Raw genomic sequence first — 22,295 nt, 5'->3', positions numbered from 1 at the left:
GCATATAATATTAAGTTCATGAGGAATTAATATAAATGGGCTCGATGTTAGTATTGATTATTATGACTGTTTTGAAATAACAGACCATTACATGCTTGACAAAATGCAGGTTCATGTTGCTTACTTGTAACAGAGCAAGGAAATTCAGGCCTATCAGTTCAACTAAAATATATATGTCCAGGATACAAAGTCCTCATATATGCAGCCTCCAATGCCCTGCTTTGTTCTGAAGGTTGCTTTTTTGTTGTCAAATTACCACGTGCTACATAATTTTATGCAAAAATGCCTCATCCATCCCCATCAATCCATTTCCCCTGCTCAGCACATATTCCTCTGGAAGTTCAACAATTTGTTCATTAGTTCTATGTATTTAGATGATTTTCTGTTACTGTTGGCTCAGTTACTTACAAAAAGGCCATAATACCAGGCGTGTTCCAATAGCTCTGACATGACGCCACTAGTACTGCAGTGATCGGAACACTGTCCTGCGGCAAACTGGACATGTTGAATTTCTGTGAAGCCAGCGATCAATGCAGTTTGCATGAAATTCATGGTAGCATGGAAGACTGCGAATTAAATCTCCTCGTATGTATGCTGCAAGACACACTGTACAAGTGCTGAGGGATCTGGTATTTTCAAAGGTCCTTGTAGAAAAAGATGCATGTTGTCCTCGTGAGAAGATTTGAAGAAAATGATAGAAAAGGCCTTCTTGAAGCTGGTTAGTGAGTCTCATATAAAAATGGTGCACCCCAATAGTAATTATGACTCCCCGAGGAACTCCATGATTGGATGTTTGAACATCGGTGATGATGTTAATACGTGACTGCATTAGCATCATTTCTTCTTGAAGTGTTCGAGTGGAAAGGTGCCACCTAATCATCGCAAGGGTGGTGTCAGAAGGCAAATGCAATATACTTCCTGATTGTTCCTGAATGGTAAAATAAAAACCTTCCAGAGCAGTCCAATCCACTGTTATATGAAATGATAAAATAGTCTGATGATGATGTTGTTCCTCACTGAAAGATAAGTCATTGTTAATATTTCTGCCTCTAATGACCAATGCTCTCTGATCCTGCTGTGTTTCATTCAGCTCCACTGGAATTTCTGAATCACAGACCTCAGCATCCTTAGGGGTTTGTACAACACTGATTTCTTCTGTGGGCTCTTCATGATCTAGAGAAAGAACTGGAAATGGTACTCGATCTTTCAAAAATAATATTCAAATAATCATTATTCTGTTTCATTTCCACTATTCACAAAAGCCTTTTATTTAGCGTTACCAAATATTATTTAAAGTAATAAACAAAGTGTAATCTAGGTAAGTGGGGCAGACTTTTTTATTATTCTGTTTTGCTTGAATGAATATATGTGGCAAAAGGACACCTGGATTCAGAATTAAGGCCCTTTTCAAGTTTGTAATAAGAGTCAGAGACTCATTAAAGAATTTCTGCATCAACCTGATTTTTTCCAATGCTAGTAATGCAAGTAAAATTGTGAAATATTTTCACATGCTTCTTTTGTGACTGCTACCTCATATACAGACCTTTCTTTACTGACTTATTTACTGTCAGAGTCTATTATCTTGTTCTCATGGCTTATTTTAAACATTATACTGTAGTTAGCATGAGGATAAAATATTTTACCATGGAATTCAAAGCTTTTTGCCTTAGTAGCAGCTTTTTTCTCATTATTACCAATAAGTGTAAATTCATGTTCAATAATGAACTACTGGAACTAGGAAAGCAAATATTCAAGAATCCCTCCTTGATGTTTAACTCTAAATTGTAATCAATGATTCTTTTCCCATTCCCGGTTATTTTATATCCAGTGGAAGCTGATCTGCTAAGGAGAGCTGAATCCACATTTTAAATAATCAAAGCACACACCTTCATTGTCTCTGCTGCCATTGTCCTCACTCTCACACTTCTTCACTCCTTTGTCCTAAAAGCATGGGCAAAAGATTATGTGATTTCAGTAAATGGCCATTTTGATGTTTACGTTGTTTCTATTGTTGTCAGTATTGAAGGACAGTTGCTGCCTTTCTCATCTAGGTTTTGCTCAGGCAGTTTTCTTTTTACCTTTACAAATGGGCCAGATATTGTTGATTGGGTGGGATGGTATTTTTACTGTATACTGCCATTATCATTGTCTTCTCTTGATGTTTTATTTTGTGATAAACCTGCTGATTATTTTTTCTTTTGCTTACTATTGTTATACTCCACTAAACATTTAATGAAAAAAATGATAGATTTGATTGCTTACTTTTTTTTTTCTTGTCTGACTCATGCTTAATTTTTTTTTCATTTGCTGTGGCTTTAGAACATTTGGAGATTGCACATTAACTAATCACGTTTCTGAAATACTTACACTGTCATGAGCAGCACATATCAACACAAAGCTATTTATAGGCGGATCAACCATTAGGGTGTTCTGGCTGCTCATCCAGGGGCCCTGATGGCAAGAGGCCTTTTTATCAATAAAAGCTAGATGAAATGACAAAGTATTGATTTGATTGGTTGAAATGGCTCCCCACTTGATGAAATGAAACTAAAAACTAAAAATATTAATGACTTTAAATGTCATCCTGTGGTGCAATCTGAGCTGGTCTTACCTCTTCTTACTGCAACCTACAAGCCTGTTATGGAACGCAGCAGCTCTTTGTTATCCACACCAGAAAATTTTATGTTTGTTTGGGGGGTTGGGGTGTTGTTTTGTTTTTATTTTATATTCATTTACTAGGGGGCTTTGCCCTCTGCTCGCTTCGCTCACCAACCCCAAGGCCTGTGCTATGCGCCAGCCACTTCATGTCTCTGCCGCTCGCGTATGTGGATTTCACTTTCACCAAACAACAAATCTTTCAATTCTTGCGGATGTGCCTCTTCATTGGGAAGAAACACTACTTCTCCCTGATGGTAACATGAATTAGACGATCTAATAAGTAATCTGACTTAAAGTTTAAATCCGAACAATATATCCATCCAGCTATATCCTAGCTACGGGGGTCTGATGGAGCCAATCCCAGCCAACAAACCTCCAGCAGGACACACACATTAGGGACAATTTAGAATCACCAATGCATCTAACCTGCTTGTCTTTGAATGGAAACTGGGGTATCCAGAGGAAACCCACGTAGACACGGGGAGAACATGCAAACTCCACGCAGGGAGGACCCGGGAAGCGAATTCCGGATCTCCTAACTGCGAGGCAGCAGCACTACAACTGCGCCACCATGCTGCCCATGAACAATATATTCGATCTCTTTTCGCTGTTCCGTTATTTCACCAAGTAATTATTTCCATTTATTTGCACTAATGCGATCTTTACTATCAATTTTTTGAGACTTTCAAATTTTAGTACTAGTATCGCAACATTTTTTAATTCTTTACGACGTTCTACTTTGTCATCTACTCTTTGTCTATTATTTCCAGCCCCCAGTGTGGTTAAATCTCTTGGCATAAAGTCTCGTTTTGCGGGACATGAAAGCATTTCTCTGAAAAAAGTCATGTCTCATCCCAGGATTTTTTTATTATAATAGAGGGATTTATTTATTTATTTTTGGTAGTGTCAGTAAAATTTAAATTTCCCTTTTGGGACAAGAGAAAAGCCAAGCAAAATAACACCTTTTATTGGCTAACTAAAAAGGTTACAATATGCAAGCTTTCGAGCCACGTAATCTATTGTAATCTTTTTAGTTAGCCAATAATAGATGTCATTTTCAACCCTTCTTTGCTTTAACAAATTATTTTTGTAGTACACAGTTTGTACAAAACAATTACAAATGTCGATTTACTACAAATTGATGCCTTTCATTATACTTTAAAAGATATATGTATTAATATTTTCCTCAGGTATCCAAATACATTCACACTACCTTTTTTTCCAGTGCAGATGAACCAGGTAATTGATCTATTTTTCCAAGAGCATGATGTTTTATTTGGGTTGATGTCCTTTTATTCTTCTGCCCTAAATACAGACCATAATGTGCTTTATATGTAGTTAATTACTGATGTTTAAGAATCAAATCAACACAGATTTTAAGAATGCTATTTCCTATGAAAGCAAACGCCAATTATGCTACATAGTTTATGTAAAATACTTTAGTGTAGAACACATATATGCAAAACGTTTCACCGTAATGTGCCATAATACATTATTTTAGACATGAATGAATGTTGTCCTTTGATAATGACTAGCTATCTGTTACATATAATTTCAATGTAGTGTTGGTATGAATATCACTTATCACTTGCTGTCTGTGACCCTGAACTCCGTAAGCACGTTTGAAAATGGAATGTAGCTCTGAAGGCCCCTGCCACCTCTCAGGTGTTATGGACCAGGGGAAATGATCCTGACTTAAAAACCAGTGTATACAAACCACCACACCACCCATCTTCCTCATATTGCATGGCAGAATAATTCTGAAGTAACAAAACTTTTTCTGTATTATAAGCAAATAGTCTTCCTTCTTTTTCCCCCACATGTGGCATCAGAAATTACAGCTCATAAATTACATACTCATACTCATAAATTACAGCTTCTAGTATGGATTTTTTAAGTATTAATTCATTATCATGAAACTATATTAACAATAAATGCACTTTAAGCTTTTTTTATTTTGAGAAGAATTTTGAGTAAGGAAAATAGAAATAAGACAATGCACAGTGAAAATATGCTTTTGATGAATATACAATATGCAGTTTAGGTGAATGCATTTAAACATAATCCATAATAACTATTTCATTATTCAGGCAACATTAATGGACAGCAGACACACAAAGAATTATTTACCTTGATTTTTGGAAGAGTGGCTTGCCTCATCATCTGTCTTCTTTAATTATGGTTTAAAATATAAAAAACATGGAGAAATAATACAAGCAAAAATACATTTTATTTAGAAATGCTTTAAGATGCAAAATGAAAGATCACAAAGCAATAAAAAAAATAGGCCATAAGATGTCAAAAGCAATAAGCAAAAGGCAGGACTCAAATTTAGAGCTATCAGTCTAACAACATGTCTTGAGAGGAAAACCATGTAAATGCAAAGACAGCACTCTCTGATTCTACACGATTAACAAGGAGACATTCCCACTAATCACGATTAACAAGGAGACATTCCCACTAATCACATGAGCAGGTCAGGTGATAAAATACAAAGATGCGTTTTGGCAAGAATACTCCATTTCGTTAAATATGCAGTGAGAATTAGAAATAATTTATACTCGGTTTAAAAATGGTTCCCTGTATAAAACTATATGTCTTTAACATATAAAGTAAAAAATGTGCTTTTTACATGTAGAATTTACTCAGTCTTGTTGGTGATAGAACATTCAAGAAATTCTAAAGCTGTACTTTATTTGCTCAAGAGTAATTAATAACAAGAAGTGAAACCAAAGTGGAGAAAATCACAGTAGTAGTTATCTCAGCTTTCTTATTGCTGGCCATCCAACTACAGCACAGCTAGTCCATAAATAAATGGCTCACGAAGATGGCAATCAATATATTTTTAACACTTTAGTTTAGGCACTGCAAAAATGCATCTATTACTCATTTACTGTTATGTTACAAGACCTTAACAAAGACTTATTCGGGTGTAAATTACACTTACAAAGCATCAGTAAAGAGGTTATTCGTCTTTGCAATGTGACCTAATAAACTCATTTCACTTTGGAATAGTCAGTGGTGGGTTAAGACAGATATTTCTCATACCTTCTCTGTGAATCCTTCATAGTAACAATTAATTTTACTGTCATGTCAATATGCCACACAGCACAGAGATGAATAAGCTTAAGCATAATGAAGGCCCAAAGAAGCCTTTCTTAAGGTCTTTTTGTATAAGAGTAAATAAGTAATAGATGCAGTACTGAAACTAAAGTGTTACCAATATATTTATGTCTTGGTATACTTTGTACAGCTCTGTTATGTTTATGTGCATGCACAATGAGGTTTACTATTGGACCGAGTACTACAAACGTCTGAAACATTTACTAATACTAAAGGAATTTGCTAAATTAGTTTTTAAAACTTCTTACGTACAATAACCTCCAGTATCATCAAATCTATTGCCATTCTGCCTTTGATAGCTAAACATGAACTAAACTTCAGCTAAAGACACTGATACCTATATTCATGTTTTCTTACCTAGAAATGCATGTGGCATCCATTTTGCATGCTTATTGTGTTAATAGAATATTATGCATGTTTCAGAATCTACGTGGACATCATTCAAAATTGCAAGCAATGTTGTAGTTATACATTGTTATATTGGGAGAAAAGAGTAATAATATGTGCAGTGTGTATGTGTGCTGAATACCCTTGAAGGACAATGGACAGAAGAAACACCACAACTGAACATGAGGCACAACCTCGACGGAAACAAGTACTACTCTTTTATATTACGGGTAAATGGGCAACATTGCAAATGGCAGGGATGCCTGTCCCTCTGACCATAAAGAGACTAAAGCCAGGGAGGGAATGGCAGAAGCGATATTCCCTCCTGACTGCTTATTGACACATGGTCCCAGAAGCCAACATACAGCACCATTCTGTCTGTTTGATGGAGCAGGTAGCAAGGATGCTGTCTGGGAGATCTGTCCTTCTGAAGAGCATCTAAAGACTCAGGGGTAAAGTGACAACAAGAACCTGAGCCTGTATCTGTCAATGGAAAAGACATTGAGACATGGCTGAAAGTAACCTCAAAAATGAGATTAAAGTCATGTCACAGCCAGAGGAGGAGAAGGACTGCAAGTTAAAGGGAGAGAAGGAAAAGGAGCAGGAGAAAGAGAAAGAGGGAGATGGGATATAACAAAGGAGAGTACATAGGTATGTGTAATACTGTGCTGGACAAGTGAGTGGGCTACTCCACATGGTAAACAGGGGGTCTGAACCTGTATAGATAAACCCAAACAGAAAGCGGTTTTGTTGTTTTTGTTCTGTGTATGTTGTAGTTTGTGTCCTACCTTTTGTGAGCATCTATTTTAAGTACTTTGCAATATTTTGCATCTCTTGTGCTTAGGTTAATATAGAGACTGGCATGAGGACCTCCTTTCTTTCACAAAGTCCATGTTTTTATTTTACATTTTCTGCAAGATTTCCATAGTTTGCTATACTCTGTTCACTTACAAAACTTGCTTATAATAAATTACATTTTCCTTATTAAGAGTTTGCACATAATTACTACTAAATAACATAACAATGTTTACAAACAAATATCATACAACATTCTGGCTGCATCGTAATGCAGTGCATTGACCAACCCTTAATGAGGCACTAGTCCTTCTCAGGCCCAAAAGAAAAACTATTTACAATTTATTTTTTAAGTGAATTCCATTTCTCACATTTCAATGTGTACCTTCGATATTTTATTACATACTGAGTTCTCCTGCCCAGGTGTTGTCTCTTCTGTTACTATTTGAGTAGCCACATTTAGGTTCTGATATGATTTCACTTGTCGGGTGATGATACATCTCTTCTTAACACCTTTAATAAAACAAAAGTATATATCTCAGGTATTGAGAGTTAGTAATGAGTTAAATTTATTTAAAAAAATGAGTTCTTACAACACAAAAAGCGGAAGAAGGCTGGTTTTTATATTTATATTCACTTTAAGTTACTGTGTGGTTGCTGTACCTTATTTAATGTAATAACACAATGTGTCTTGCAGTAGGCTATACATGTTATCATTGGTCTGAAAATGAGCTAGCTTTAGCATCACCTTCTTTGGGAAATGTTGTATGTATGTCAAATGAAGTTCTTGAGAGTGATGAGAAGATCACACAAATATCAAAAAAAGAGATACTGGATAAAAAAACAAAATTTGTCTTGTGATGATGGAAGAACCACCTGCACCTCAACACCCACAAGACTAAAGAAGAGGTAGTGGACTTCCACCACTTGTCACCATTGAGTGGGAGTACACTGAAATGGCACAGAACTACAAGTACCTGGGGTTCACATAAACAGCAAACTAGATTGGTCTGTGTTAGAAAGTCCAATGGTGAATGTACGCCTTGAGAAGACTCTTTTGATGTATGAAGCAAACTGTTGGAACTATTTTACCAGTCCATAGTAACCAATGTCTTGTTCTATGCTGTGATCAACCGTGGAAGTAACTTGAGTTCAACAGATGCGCAATGCATGAACAAATTTACAAGGAAATTTTGCTCCATCACAGGGCTAACCATGGACGCACTGGAAGCTGTCGTAATAAAGAGAATGTGAATGCTACTATGACATCTTGTATTTCTCTAGCTGCTAAATGACCACAAGAACCTTAGCGTGCAGTGATTTTCCACACCCTTGAAAATGCTAAAACAATTATGACAAAGTCAACCACCAGAGGTGCACTTATTTTCAGTCGATTTTGTCTAACTCTACTTAATGCAAATACTTTAAATGCTGCACACTCAAAGAATGAAAAAAACCTCTATAAGCACTCAATCCGCTTATTTGTGTTGCTTTAGAATGTAAGACATTCAGATGAAGAGGCAGAATATGGGAGGCTTTAAGCTTTATATTGCATATTATGTTATGTGGTACCCTAGCATAGTTACCGTCATTCCTTGTGTTGTAGCCAGCACTGCCTGGTTTCTTCCTTGGCAATACCTTGTAAGAATGAATAGCATTAAAACAATGAATGAAAAAAAAAACTTGCAATAAACAAAAATGACAATAGCATATTTTAATAAAAGATAATTTTAACATTAAAATACAGCGAACTACTTAGGAAAACATTTTAAAATATGCTTTATTAATTCACATTTATAACACAGCAGCATTGGACACAAGGCAGAAACACAAACACTGTGTGGGGTACCAGACAATCAAAAAACCCATTCTTACAGATTCAGGTCAGGTTGGGGAGCAGCATGCACTGGTACAGCATGTTTCCTTGAAACAGCTCAGGATCCCGGTTGGTAATCCCCCCAGACAGACACATGGTCCAGTTTCACCCTCAGGAAATGACCATCTGTCTGCTGCAGCCAGGTGTTATGTGGGCATCCCCTTGACCTGGTCTAGCCACTTGGGTCCTCAACAATGAGGATCCTGCGAGCCAGATCACCCTTGGGGAATCGCACCACATGGAGTAGTTCCGTAACTGATGCTCTGTCAGAATGCAGGTAATGCACTTCTTTCGGGACTCCATGGGCAACCGCTTGTTCAACACAAAGTCAAACCAGTGTAATGCAAGGATTCTCCGAAGAGACACAGTACTGAAGGAGTACAGTTTTCGTCTCAGGTCACTGAATAGCGTCCGTCTCACAATAAATAGCAAAACAGGAATCACCAGCATTCTAAAGACTTGGACCTTCATCTATTTACAGAGATATCAGGAGCACCATACACCTCTTTCCAGTGACCTCATTACCCCCAATGCTCTCCCAATCCATCTACTGACTTCATAGGGAAGAGCATGTCTCTGATGACTGTCATTCTCTCCGCAAACAGACAAATTGCTGACTGCTGTGCCCAAGAGGTCATTAAAGACCTGGATCTTGGTTTATATCCAAGAAACTTGCAAGCCCAGCCTCTCAAGAGCCCCAATCAGAGCCTCCATTGACTCCGTGAAGAGTATTTTTTACTTCCTTTGTGTAATACCGTACTTTACATTTACTGACATTAAATTTCTTCTGCCCAAGCCTGTATGCTATCCAAGTCCTCCTAATATGATTTAACAGATTCAAAATTATCTGCTAATCCGTCTATCTTGGTATCATCTGCAAACGTAACCAGCTTGTTACTTATATTCCTATCTAAATCATTTATATATATTAAAAATAACAGCAGCCCTAGCACTGACCCCTGTGCAACACCATTCTTAACATCGGCCAGTTCTGATGAGGTTCCTCGCACCATCACCCTCTGCTACCTGTGTATGAGCTAATTCTGCACCCATCTAATCACATCACCCTGAACTACAACATCTTTTAGTTTAATGTCCATTCTCTCATGTGGCACCTTATCAAATGCTTTCTGAAAGTCAAGATAAATAATAAAGATGCTCCACTTTGATCGTATGCTTTTGTTGCTTCCTCATAGAATTCCAGCATGCTAGTAAAACATGACCTCCCTCTTCTGAACCCATGCTGACTGTTCAGAATAACTACTGTCCTTGCCAGGTGTTGCTCAATCTTATCCTTAAGAATTCCTTCCATTAATTTTCCTGGGATGCATGTTAAGCTTACGTGTTTCCCTACTGATATTTATTGAACCTAATATTCACAAAATATTGCAGAACTATGTCTAATATATTATATATATATCTGTATTTTTTACATAATACAGATAATTATATATTATCTGTATTATGTAATATATTTCTAAATAGGTTGAATAGGTTGATGCAAAATCCTACATACATGAGAATTCTGCCCAGCGGGATTAGCAGCAGAGATATCTGATGTGGTGTTTTCTTCAGAACCCTCATTCTTCTCTTGATATGATTTCCTCTGTACGTTGCTACTAGATTTCTTGTTCTCCAAATCGCCTTGTAATGACAAATCATGCAGAGCAATGTTAGGAAAACGCACAACAGATACACCAAAAACATACTGTTTATTTGGCTTTGTGTGTAGGGAAAGAAGACTGTGTACTATTGAAGTGAGTAAATATTGTGTTAACATGAGTGTTATTAATTTTATTAGTTTATTAAGAGAGAGAGAACTGGAGTATGCATAGAAATTGGGAAGGCCTATTACTGACAAAGTATTGTGTAATTCAAAGTGTAACATTTTAAATATAAATTGTACACTTAGAGTTTGTTCATCTAAATGTTTCTGGAATTTAAGAGATGATGTTAGTTTGTCCATTCTCCCCATGTCTGTATGGCTTTTCCTCTCACATCCCCAAAGACATGCAGGTTAGGTTAACTGGCAATGCCAAGTGGCCCAGAGTATGTGTGTGTGAAAGTGGACTCTGCAATGGACTGGCACTCTCTACACTGCTGTTCACTGTCTTGTGCCTAGCTGATATGAGAATAGTATGTTGAGCCTGTACATAATACTAAAATAGAACATACTGTTCTATTTAAAATCTCATTTAAGAGGCAATACTTTGAACTGTGTGAAAAAACTTGAATCATCAAATAAACATAATTATAATAGCAAATAAATAATAATAATAGCAGCAACATAGACCAATTCTGAACTGACAATCTGTAAACAACAACTATCTGCCTACTCAGGCCTGTTCTATTACAGAGTTGTGAAATGAAGGAGAAAACAGAGCACTGAACTCAAAAACCAGGCTTCCACAAACAGAGACAGTTTAGGGTTAGGGTACAATCAGTTCTGTGCGACTTTTGTTCATTTAAGTATCAGTCCCCTGTTCACTCGGATTCTAAATCTGGTAAAGGACAAAAAAAACTAGAACTAACAGATACAAAAGTACTTATCCATAAGTAGGGAAATGCATGAACTTAAACTGTTCACTTTAATAAGTACATTCATCTGATGAATATGTCATTAAATGTGCTGTGTGACATTGTCTAAAGGCAGCTGAGGAATGATGACTACTGTTGTTCTTATGGTGTGCATTTGCATTGGTTGCTTGGACTAAAGTTGTCAATTAATTTTAAATAGGAACACACGTCTATAAAAATTTTAAGTGAAATTTTGTTTCTCTTTAAAATAAAATTCAGCTGTGTTTTTACTTTTGGATTATAATAATTGTAACCGGTGGTCACATTCCTTCTTAAAGAGAGGCATGAAATGCTTCTGTAAGGTACCAAGTCTTTGGGCACCTCAGAGAAAAAAGGTTTAGGTTGTTTACTTGATTTTGCCTTAAGTGGTATCATTTTGTGCTTCTAGTTGTTAAGCACATGGCATCCATGTTACTACACTCACCTAAAGGATTATTAGGAACACCATACTAATACGGTGTTTGACCCCCTTTCAATCTACGTGGCATTGATTCAACAAGGTGCTGAAAGCATTCTTTAGAAATGTTGGCCCATATTGATAGGATAGCATCTTGCAGTTGATGGTGATTTGTGGGATGCACATCCAGGGCACGAAGCTCCCGTTTCACCACATCCCAAAGATGCTCTACTGGGTTGAGATCTGGTGACTGTGGGGTCCATTTTAGTACAGTGAACTCATTGTCATGTTCAAGAAACCAATTTGAAATGATTCGAGCTTTGTGACATGGTGCATTATCCTGCTAGAAGTTACCATCAGAGGATGGGTACATGGTGGTCATGAAGGGATGGACATGGTCAGAAACAATGCTCAGGTAGCCCGTGGCATTTAAACGATGCCCAATTGGCACTAAGGGGCCTAAAATCTGCCAAGAAAACATCCCCCACACCATTACACCACCACCACCAGCCTGCACAGTGGTAACAAGGCATGATGGATCCATGTTCTCATTCTGTTTACGCCAAATTCTGACTCTACCATTTGAATGTCTCAACAGAAATTGAGACTCATCAGACCAGGCAACATTTTTCCAGTCTTCAACTGTCCAATTTTGGTGAGCTTGTGCAAATTGTAGCCTCTTTTTCCTGTTTGTAGTGGAGATGAGTGGTACCCGGTGGGGTCTTCTGCTGTTGTAGCCCATCCGCCTCAAGGTTGTGCGTGTTGTGGCTTCACAAATGCTTTGCTGCATACCTCGGTTGTAACGAGTGGTTATTTCAGTCAAAGTTGCTCTTCTATCAGCTTGAATCAGTCGGACCATTCTCCTCTGACTTCTAGCATCAACAAGGCATTTTCGCCCACATGACTGCCGCATACTGGATGTTTTTCCCTTTTCACACCATTCTTTGTAAACCCTAGAAATGGTTGTGCGTGAAAATCCTAGTAACTGAGCAGATTGTGAAATACTCAGACCGGCCCGTCTGGCACCAACAACCATGCCACGCTCAAAATTGCTTAAATCACCTTTCTTTCCCATTCTGACATTCAGTTTGGAGTTCAGGAGATTGTCTTGACCAGGACCACACCGCTAAATGCATTGAAGCAACTGCCATGTGATTGGTTGATTAGATAATTGCATTAATGAGAAATTAAACAGGTGTTCCTAATAATCCTTTAGGTGAGTGTATAAGATGACAGCTGAGCCCTCAAAGTGTTTTTCAAATTTAATGAAAATAAGGGAATATTTCACAAGAGATTTGCACTGAAACTATTTAACTTTAATTAATCCAATTCAATTTAGGTTTATAGTCTAGTTTTTTCCTTTGATATTAACTTTGTTCTTCAACTTCAAATATAGTGTAGCCCTGTGAACTTTGGTGATTGATCTTAAAGTTGGTGTACCAGCCTCTTCAACAAGCTGACTACTCCCTTATGAAAAACCATTAAATAAAGACCCCTAGATGTCTGAGGCACTCTAAATAAAACTTTATGTTGGTTGTGACACTTACTACTGCTGAGAGAAGCGTCACGAATACGATGCTGTTGGTCCTCTGGCTGTTGGTCCTCTGTCATTATTCCACTTTTTTTACATGCTACTTATAAAAAAAATCACAAAAAATAAGAACACAAGTTTTTCCGCAAAGAAAAGCATAAGGGTTTAAAACGTGCTTTTCAGTTCCCACTATCACCTAGTGTTTTCACAACTTTTCTTCAAGAAAGCCTTGTAGCAGTTCTTACTTCTTTTATTCAGTTATGTTTTAGTTGCTTCAAAGTCATGCGTAATGCAGTCAGGAAACATTAAAACCAGAAAATGCTGAATGTATTTGGATACTTTGCAATTAAAACTATCGATGTTTGGGTAAGTATAACTAATGGAGCATAACAGATTGTTTATTGTTTGGGTATTTGCACATTACAGTGTTAATGACAGTAAACGTGTGAAAGCAGAAGAGGTGGAAGAGGAAGAAACCATTTAGAAACCCAGTGAAATAAAAAAAGGTTTGGAGAAGATATAGCAACCTCCATTATTTTAGAGGTGTACCTCACAACCCCAGAAGTTGCAATGATTTTTTTCAATCATTTTGAGTGAAATAATTATTATTCTTTATCATTGATCTTGATTTAAACAGGCCTCAACAGATATCTACTGGCACTGGTGGGGCACACAGCCTATGTAATAACTTCTGCTATCATTTTTATTATCATGGTTGTTTCTAAAACTGTATTGTCTACCTGGTATTCGAACAGTTTGAGTGTATATAGTATCCCGAATATGATGTCTGTGTGTCACTTAAGGGAACTAAATTGAGGGAACACAGGAAGTGGATGAGGTTAAGGCCTGAATTTGATTGGCTATGGGTTTACTGCAGAGTCCATTAGCAAATGACACAGAGGAAGAGTATTGGTCATGGCACGGCTCTGCCTCTTTTTAAAAAAAAATATAAGAGCATTACCAGCTCACTGTTTTGTTGATCCAATTGGAAAAAATCCATATGTCTGTAAACTCAGGAATCTGCACTGCAAAAACTAGACGAAAAACTTTAAATGGGAATTGTTTTGCTTGTATTTAGCAAAGAATTCTGCCAAAAAGGTAAGCAGAATTTACTTGACAAAATTTCTTAAAAGAAAGCTAAATAATCATAAATACAAATTTTTGGATAAGTCAATAATTATTATAATAAGGGAAACTGCATTTGTCATGATTTAAATACTTTTCACTTTGCTTAAATTTCATTTTTTGCCATGTGGACAATAGTCCCGGCTGCCACATTCTTGTGTACCACCATCAATAATTAGAGTGAATAAACAGGGCTTTTCCCAAAAGAGTGAATAAAACAGGGAACTCTATTTGTTATCTAATTCCTATATTTATTTTTACAATATCATGAACCACTGAATCATCAGCTGTCAGAAAAGGAAAAGCACACTCATGTGCAAAAAAAAAGTATGATAACTATTAAGGGAAAGAAAGGTATAACTGTAGTTTTTGTTACACATTGCCATTTAGGACTTCACCCCCATGTACAGCAGACCCCAATATTAATGGCCTGATGCCTAATGCAAGTGAGATCAAGACTGGATGAGTTCTTTGTGTCCCTTGGGGCTGCTGATTTTCCTGCCATAATCCACTTCCACTTATTTTATTGTTATTAAGTAGGTTGTGCAATCTTACAGATGGAAATTGTAAAAAAAAATATATTAATAAATCATTTAAAGCAATAGGAATAATTGACTTTGATGGAGATATAAGAAAAGAAAATGCAGTTACTTATACAGTATCCAGTGCTATGTTTGGAAAATATAGACATAAATCAACAGAATATCTAAATATGCAACCTCTTCTAAAACGGGGCCATTTGTTTATACAACTTTAGTCTCTACACCTGCTAAATGGGGAAATCTGTTGTTTCCTGACGTGAAGCACTTAGCGCTCACGGAGAGGTCAGTAACTTCATCATGTTCTAGGAAGTTGTGATTCTCAATGACTAGTTTCAGGATACTTCATTTTTCTGGTTTTAAAATCTCATTTCAGGTCTCGATGTGGGGATTTTGATAAACGTTCTCTTACTTGTCAGAGAATGCCTTTGCTCCACTTGAGATGAAGTATTTTGTGTGTGCAATTTATCAATCAAATTAAGACAATTTGGTAAAGAAAAACATCAGTCTTTTGAAATGCTGATTATTCATAATGCTCCCCAACACTTACCTTGATTTTCAACTTCACAATCATTTGATCTCTCCTACGAATAAAAAAGTGAAAATAATTCACAAGTATAAAATGAATAACATATGTTTATACTGGTTTTTGATTTGTATACAATAAAACATGCACTTTTGATGATGAAACATAATTAACTGGCTGGGTTACCCGTCTAAGATGAGCTGAAATCTACGGAATCAACATAGACCTCAGCATTAATGCTTGCAGTGCACCATGCAATGTGTATGTCTCTGTTCTGTGCCATTTGGTATGGGACTCGCATAAGCAGTGTGATGCACCATCTATTGGAATGACAGAGACATAGCAACTGGATGGACACATAGAGAGACAAATAGACACTTATTCTTTTGTTAAGGTGGATAATAATAGCGATCTGTAAAATAATTCATACTATTGTAATGATGAAGATTGTTACTATTTTGTCAAGCACCATTAGAGATTGATCATCATGGTGTCCATCAGGGGAAGAATCCCAAATATCCAAATCCATTAGGGGATGCATCTCAAATGTCTAAAGTCGGAGTTGTTAATAAGAAAGCTCCTACATATCTGAAGAGTTACTACTAATCTTAAGAGTGGATAACTACCTCAAGCACACCTAAACCAGTTCAGGATTGCGAGGGTCAAAGCATATCCTGACAGCTTTGGTATATCGAAGGAAGGAACCGACACTGTATGGGTTGTCAATCTATCAAATAACCCACTGTCACCAATAACCATGCAGAACCCAACAAAACATAGCTCCTTGAGAAAACCCATTTAGACTCAGGGACCAAAGGAGAATGTGCAAACTGCACATAGGCAACAACCAGGTGCAAAGCTCAGGATGCTGGGTCTCCGAGACAGCATTAATAACTACTGCAGCCCATACTGTCAATGACATGTTAGCAATAATAAAAAAACTGAAATATTAAAAACTTATGCTTGACAATCTCAAACCATTTTTATGTTCAAAAAACCATACCTAGTTTCTGCAAAGCCTATTACAAATGTCTCCCTCTCTAAAGTCAATGTCTAGCTAAGTTAGTGGCCATTAATTAAATTTTGAGTTCTAAGATCTCAGAGTCCTTTAAATTTAGTGCCAGACAGAGTAATGATTATGAAGCCTGGAAATTGAAGGTGTGATGATAAATTTTGTTAGTGAATATGCCCTGTAAGTTGGATGTGCGATAGATGAGAAAGAAGATTTCTGGAGTGAGTTGGATGAAGTGATGGACAGTGTTCCCAAGGGACAGAGAGTGGTGATTGCAGCAGATTTCAATGGACATGTTGGTGAAGGGAACAGAGGAGACAAGGAGGTGATGGGTAGGTATGGCATCAAGGAGAGGAATGAAGAAGGTCAGAGGATAGTGGATTTTGCAAAAAGGATGGACATGGCTGTGGTGAATGCGTATTTTAGGGAGGAACATAGGGTGATGTACAAGAGTGGAAGTAGATTACATCCTATGCAGGAGGGTCAATGTGAAGGAGACTGCAAAGTGATGGCGGGGAAAGTGTAGTTATGCAGCATAGGATGAGGGCCTGTAATGACATTGGAGATCAAGAAGAGGAGCAGAGTGAGGGCACAGCCAAGGATCAAATGGTGGAAGTTGAAAAAGGAAGACTGCAAGGTTGAGTTCAGGGAGAAGGTAAGACAGGCACTGGGTAGCAGTGAAGAGTTGCCAGATAGCTGAGCAACTACAGCAGAAGTAGTAAGGATGACAGCAGGAAGGTGCTTGGCGAGACATCTGGAAAGAGGAAGGAGGAATAGGAAACCTGGTGGAGAAATGGAGAGTATACAGAGGAAGAAGTTGGCAAAGTAGTGGGAGAGAGATGCAGAAAGTAAACAAGAGTTAAAGGAGATAAGGCATAAGGTGAAGAGAGAGGTGGTGAAGGCTAAAGAAAGGGCATATGATGACTTGTATGAGTGGTTGGACACTAAGGAGGGAGAAAAAGATCTGTACTGATTGGCTAAACAGAGAGAAAGATGTGCAGTAGGTTAGGGTGATAAAGGATAAGTATGGAAACGTACTTTTAAGCGAGGAGAGTGCGTTGAGAAGATGGAAAGAGTACTTTGAGAGGCTGATTATTGAAGAGAATGAGAGAGAGAGGTTTGGATGATATAGAGATAGTGAATCAGGAAGTGCAACGGATTAGTAAGGAGAAAGTAAGGACAGCTATGAAGAGGATGAAGGATGGAAAGGCCGTTGGTCCAGATGACATACCTGAGGAAGCATGGAGGTGTTTAGGAGAGAATGCAGTGGAGTTTTTAACCAGATTATTTAATGGAACCTTGGAAAGTGAGAGGATGCCTGAGGAGTAGAGAAATAGTGTACTGGTACCGATTTTTAAAAATAAGGGGGTTGTGCAGAGCTGTAGTAACTACAGGGGGATAAAATTGATGAGCTAGAATAAAAGCGCAATTGTTGTGTTAGATTTGTACCTTCTGTGAAAATATTTCTTTGATATTTGGACTTCAGGCTTCATACATTATATAGTTTATGCCTACATTTTGTCATCTACTACTAGAATATAAAAAAGGTTTCTGTTTTAACAATGTGTTTACACAGATTACTGTAGAAACGGAACAGACATGAAATGCGTGTGTTCCAAACAACGATCTATTATTTCCAGTCTAAAACTCCACTTCACTCCCAGAAAATCAATCAAGGCATGAGCAGGGAGAAGTTTGTGCACGTTCTAAGTCGGTGGGGTGTTGGAATAGCCGGCTACTTGCAGCTTTTCTTTTACCAGCACATTTAGATTAACAAAAGATGCTGGTGGAGAGGTGAGAACGGTTTTAAGACGCGATTTAAGGTGGGACGGATTTACGAGTTTATTCATAGGCTCTGGTAATTCTAGTGTTAAGAAGGGAGGTGATGATTAGTAAGCAGCAGTATGGTTCCATGCTAGGAAAGAGGACCACAGATGCGGCGTTAGCTCTGATGGTGTTGATGGAGAAGTATAGAGAAGGCCAGAAGGAGTTGCATTGAGTCTTTTTGGACATTGAGAAAGCATATGACAGGGTGCCTCGAGAGGGGTTGTTGTATTGTATGAGGGATTGGCAGGGAAGTATGTAAGAGTGGTACAGGATATGTATGAGGAAAGTGTGACAATGGTGAGGTCTGTGGTAGGAATGATGGATGCTTTCAACATAGAGGTGGGATTACATCAGGCATCAGTTCTGAGCCAATTCTTATTTGTCATGGTGATGGACAGGTTGACAGATGAGATTAGACAAGAGTCCCTGTGGACTATGATGTTTGATTGTGATCTATGGCGAGAGTAGGGAGCAGGTTGAGGAGACCCTGGAGAAGTGGAGATATGCTCTAGAGAGGAGAAGAATGAGGGTCAGTGAAATGGTGAGGTTGTAGGGAGTAGAGTTGGCAAAGATGGATGAATTTAAATACTTGGGATCAACAGTACAGAGTAATGGGGAGTGTGGAAGAGAGGTGAAAAAGAGAGTGCAGGCAGGGTGGAATGGGTAGAGAGTAATTTATGACAGATGGGTATCAGCAAGCGTAAAAGGTAAGGTCTGCAGGACGGTAGTGAGGCCGGCTATGTTATATGGGTTGGAGATGGTGGCACTGACCAGAAAGCAGGAGACAGAGCTGGAGGTGGCAGAGATAAAGATGCTAAGATTTGCATTGGGTGTGACGAGGATGGACAGGATTAGAAATGAGTACATTAGAGGGTCAGCTCAAGTTGGACAGTTTGGAGACAAAGTCCGAGAGGCGAGATTGAATTGATTTGGACATGTGCAGAGGAGAGATGCTGAGTATATTGGGAGAAGGATGCTAAGGATAGAGCTGCTGGGGAATAGGAAAAGAGGAAGGCCTAAGAGGAGGTTTATAGATGTGGTGAGAGAAGACATGCAGGTGATGGGTGTAACAGAGGACGATGTGGGAAAAAGATGATCCGCTGTGGCAACCCCTAATGGGAGCAGCCGAAAGAAGAAGAAAAACGAAGCTTTAATAAAGGCTTTTCAACACAGAGAACCAAAAGTGGATATTCATCACTACAATTTGGTCTACTAAATTAACTCCACTTTGGAATGGTCAGAGGTGGCTTAACTGAGACATGTTTCTCTTAATTTTCCATATATAGTGTAAAATCTATGGATCCTGCATATTTACAAATATTGTTGTCAACCTATCAAAGGCTCTTACTATTCTGCACTTCACATAGATGAATATTCACTTTACTGTTGCTTTATATTAATAAGCCTTTGTTAAGGCTTTGTTAAATAGCAATATATGAGTAATAGATGCATGTCTGCAGTACATAAAGTAAAGAATGCAGAAGCTTTTTCTATGAATCTTTAACATGCAGTTTCTTATCCTCTTTAATAAAACCCCTGTGTGCGTCCAGGTGTCAGTGTGTGTGTGTCTTCTGGTGAAGTGCACATGCGCGGGCCGTGCCACACATCGCACCGTGCCCCACCCATGCGCTCGGCACCATGGACGCAAACACACTGGAAGCTGGGCACACAGTGAATGGCCTAGCTGCTGCCGCGCATGATAAGCAAATAAAGCACACACACTGGAAGCTGGGCACACGGTAAATGGCCTTGCCACGGCTGCGCATGATAAGAAATAAAGGACACCATTGCTGGGGAGAGTGCTGATTGGGTAGTTGCGGCCGCGCACATAAAATCCATTGCTGGGGAGATGCCACACATTAAATAATAAGCTGCACGCCCCCCACAGATTAAAATACTTGCTGGAGAACTGCACAGTACTTGCTGGGGAGACGCCACAGGCACGATTATAAGCAGCACGCCACACATTACATTAGTTGCTGGTGACACTCTGCTGATTGCCCACTGTTGTGACAGAAAATTAAAGTCATATTACGGACAACAAAGCCAGTATTACTGTCAGAGAAAATGACAGGCATTTTACGGAAATACAAACCACTATTACTGCGAGAGAAAATTAATGACACACAATACAGTGATGCATATTACAGCCACATACAAGCCAGTATTACTGTAGGAGAAAATATTACGGACGTGTCTACTAACAACATGCCACCCAAAAAAAGGGACACGTCAAGTAGGGTGAAAGACACAGACAATCAAATCCTATATAAGCAACATCTCCTGGAAGAACGGTCAGCTCAACAAGTAAACATCAACAAAAGAAAGGCTGAAAGACAAAAAAAAATATATAAACGAATAGATCGATTGAATAATAAGAAAATGAGCGTCAGAAAAACGCTAAAAGAGAAAGACTCAGAAGAGCAAACCTTAGAAAATGTTGGCATTTACTTGCCAGAACCAGCATTCAGCCACAGTCAGTTATATGTTGCATTATCAAGAGTTAGAAGTTTTCCAGATGTTGTTGTCAAGATTGTAGAGATTCCTGAACAAAGCAGACTGTTGCCAAACTCAGACAGAATATTTACAAGAAATGTTGTCTATAATGAAATTGTATAGAAACATTTCATGAGGTAAAAAAATAGAAAATTTTACCTAAATATCTTCTTCAGATATTGTGTCTTACAGATTGTTAGAAAGTTTTACACTAAGGCAATATTAATTATACTTACTGTATTGTCATATGCGTTTCTATTTTATTTTTATTATTATTTTACTTTAGGCTTCTTGCAAAAAATATTTTTGACAAAAAAAATTAAGACAAGAAACAGAATGAGGTCAAGGTCCCTTGTCATTTAAAATAGACTGTACCTACTAATGTTTATGCACTACTGTTCTAGCGCCCGTTTTTGTAACGGGCTTAACGTCTAGTTACTAGTATATTTAATAACATTTTCAACATGTTTAGTAAATAAAACTGTTACTAACCTATCATGTATACATCAAGGCTATACTTTACTTCTAGGTCTCTGTTGGCCCATATTATCTATGCAGGGATGCTAGCAAGTTAGCCAACATTATTATATTCTTTAATTCCTCCATTATGAATGTATCGTATTCTACCCACCAGACTTTGCTGTTCAGACGGACTATGGAGTCTTCTCATTTTTGCAGGATTGCTCATGTTTCTTCTTTAGTTTTCTGTATAATCAGATAGGCCATGTTTGCACCTTCATGTGACAACACAAGAATAAAATTAATACAAAGTTAAACCGTTACTTTAACAACAGCTCTTATTTGTGTTAGTATTTATATATATTTGAACTCAAGATGTTCATTAGTAAAAGTGTTTCTTTCTATAATGCAGTTTATTATGATACTCGCAAGGCTTACAGTTGGCTGGTTTGCATCACGGACAGCTTGAAAAGACAAGATTGTATCATGGTGCTCAAAACTCCAAAGGGACCCATCTCACCCACTATTAAGTAATCTGACTACAATAGAGGTAAAAAGAACATGAAAAGGAAATCCATCAATCTGTTTAATTCATCCTCCATATCCCGAGTCGGTATTGAGCTGAGAGCCTAAAGTGAAAGGTTAATGGAGCACAAGATTCCCAAACCAGGCCATTTTGACATTGCTAACCACCCACGAAAACACATCTTATAGCTGTTTGTGTCCTGTAAAGTATTTTATAAATGCACTCAAAAATCACATTAATTCCCATCTACACCATTTTACTGCTCTGGGAAAGTAGATAAACCTGTTAAGTCTGTAAAATATACAAATTACTTTTGAAGTATGGATGTGACCTAAAGAACTTTTTTTCTGATTTTATAATTCATTAATAAAAAGGAGATGCAGGCTCTGGGCACAATCCCTCTGAGTGAGCTTAGATGGCTTTAATAATTGATGGATGAAT

The 22,295-nt window shown here is 37.8% G+C and overlaps 1 protein-coding gene across 1 annotated transcript; it reads right to left on the bottom strand.

The window, feature by feature from the left end:
• Positions 1 to 457: 457 nt before the first annotated feature.
• On the bottom strand, positions 458 to 21,566 carry LOC120538547 (E3 ubiquitin-protein ligase Praja-1-like). Its single transcript, XM_039767942.1, has 9 exons — positions 21,501 to 21,566; positions 15,559 to 15,592; positions 10,356 to 10,483; positions 8,550 to 8,601; positions 7,370 to 7,476; positions 4,789 to 4,828; positions 3,872 to 3,963; positions 1,887 to 1,941; positions 458 to 1,173 (listed from the first exon to the last, which is right to left on the bottom strand). The coding sequence occupies exons 1-9, from the start codon at positions 21,555 to 21,557 to the stop codon at positions 458 to 460; spliced, it is 1,281 nt and encodes a 426-aa protein (XP_039623876.1). The 5' UTR covers positions 21,558 to 21,566.
• Positions 21,567 to 22,295: the final 729 nt, after the last annotated feature.

The sequence above is a fragment of the Polypterus senegalus genome, chromosome 11 (genome assembly GCF_016835505.1).
Source record: "Polypterus senegalus isolate Bchr_013 chromosome 11, ASM1683550v1, whole genome shotgun sequence".
In the NCBI taxonomy this organism is placed as follows: domain Eukaryota; kingdom Metazoa; phylum Chordata; class Cladistia; order Polypteriformes; family Polypteridae; genus Polypterus; species Polypterus senegalus.
Note: the sequence above shows the minus strand (reverse complement) of the source record. Positions and strands in the feature narration are given on the sequence as shown.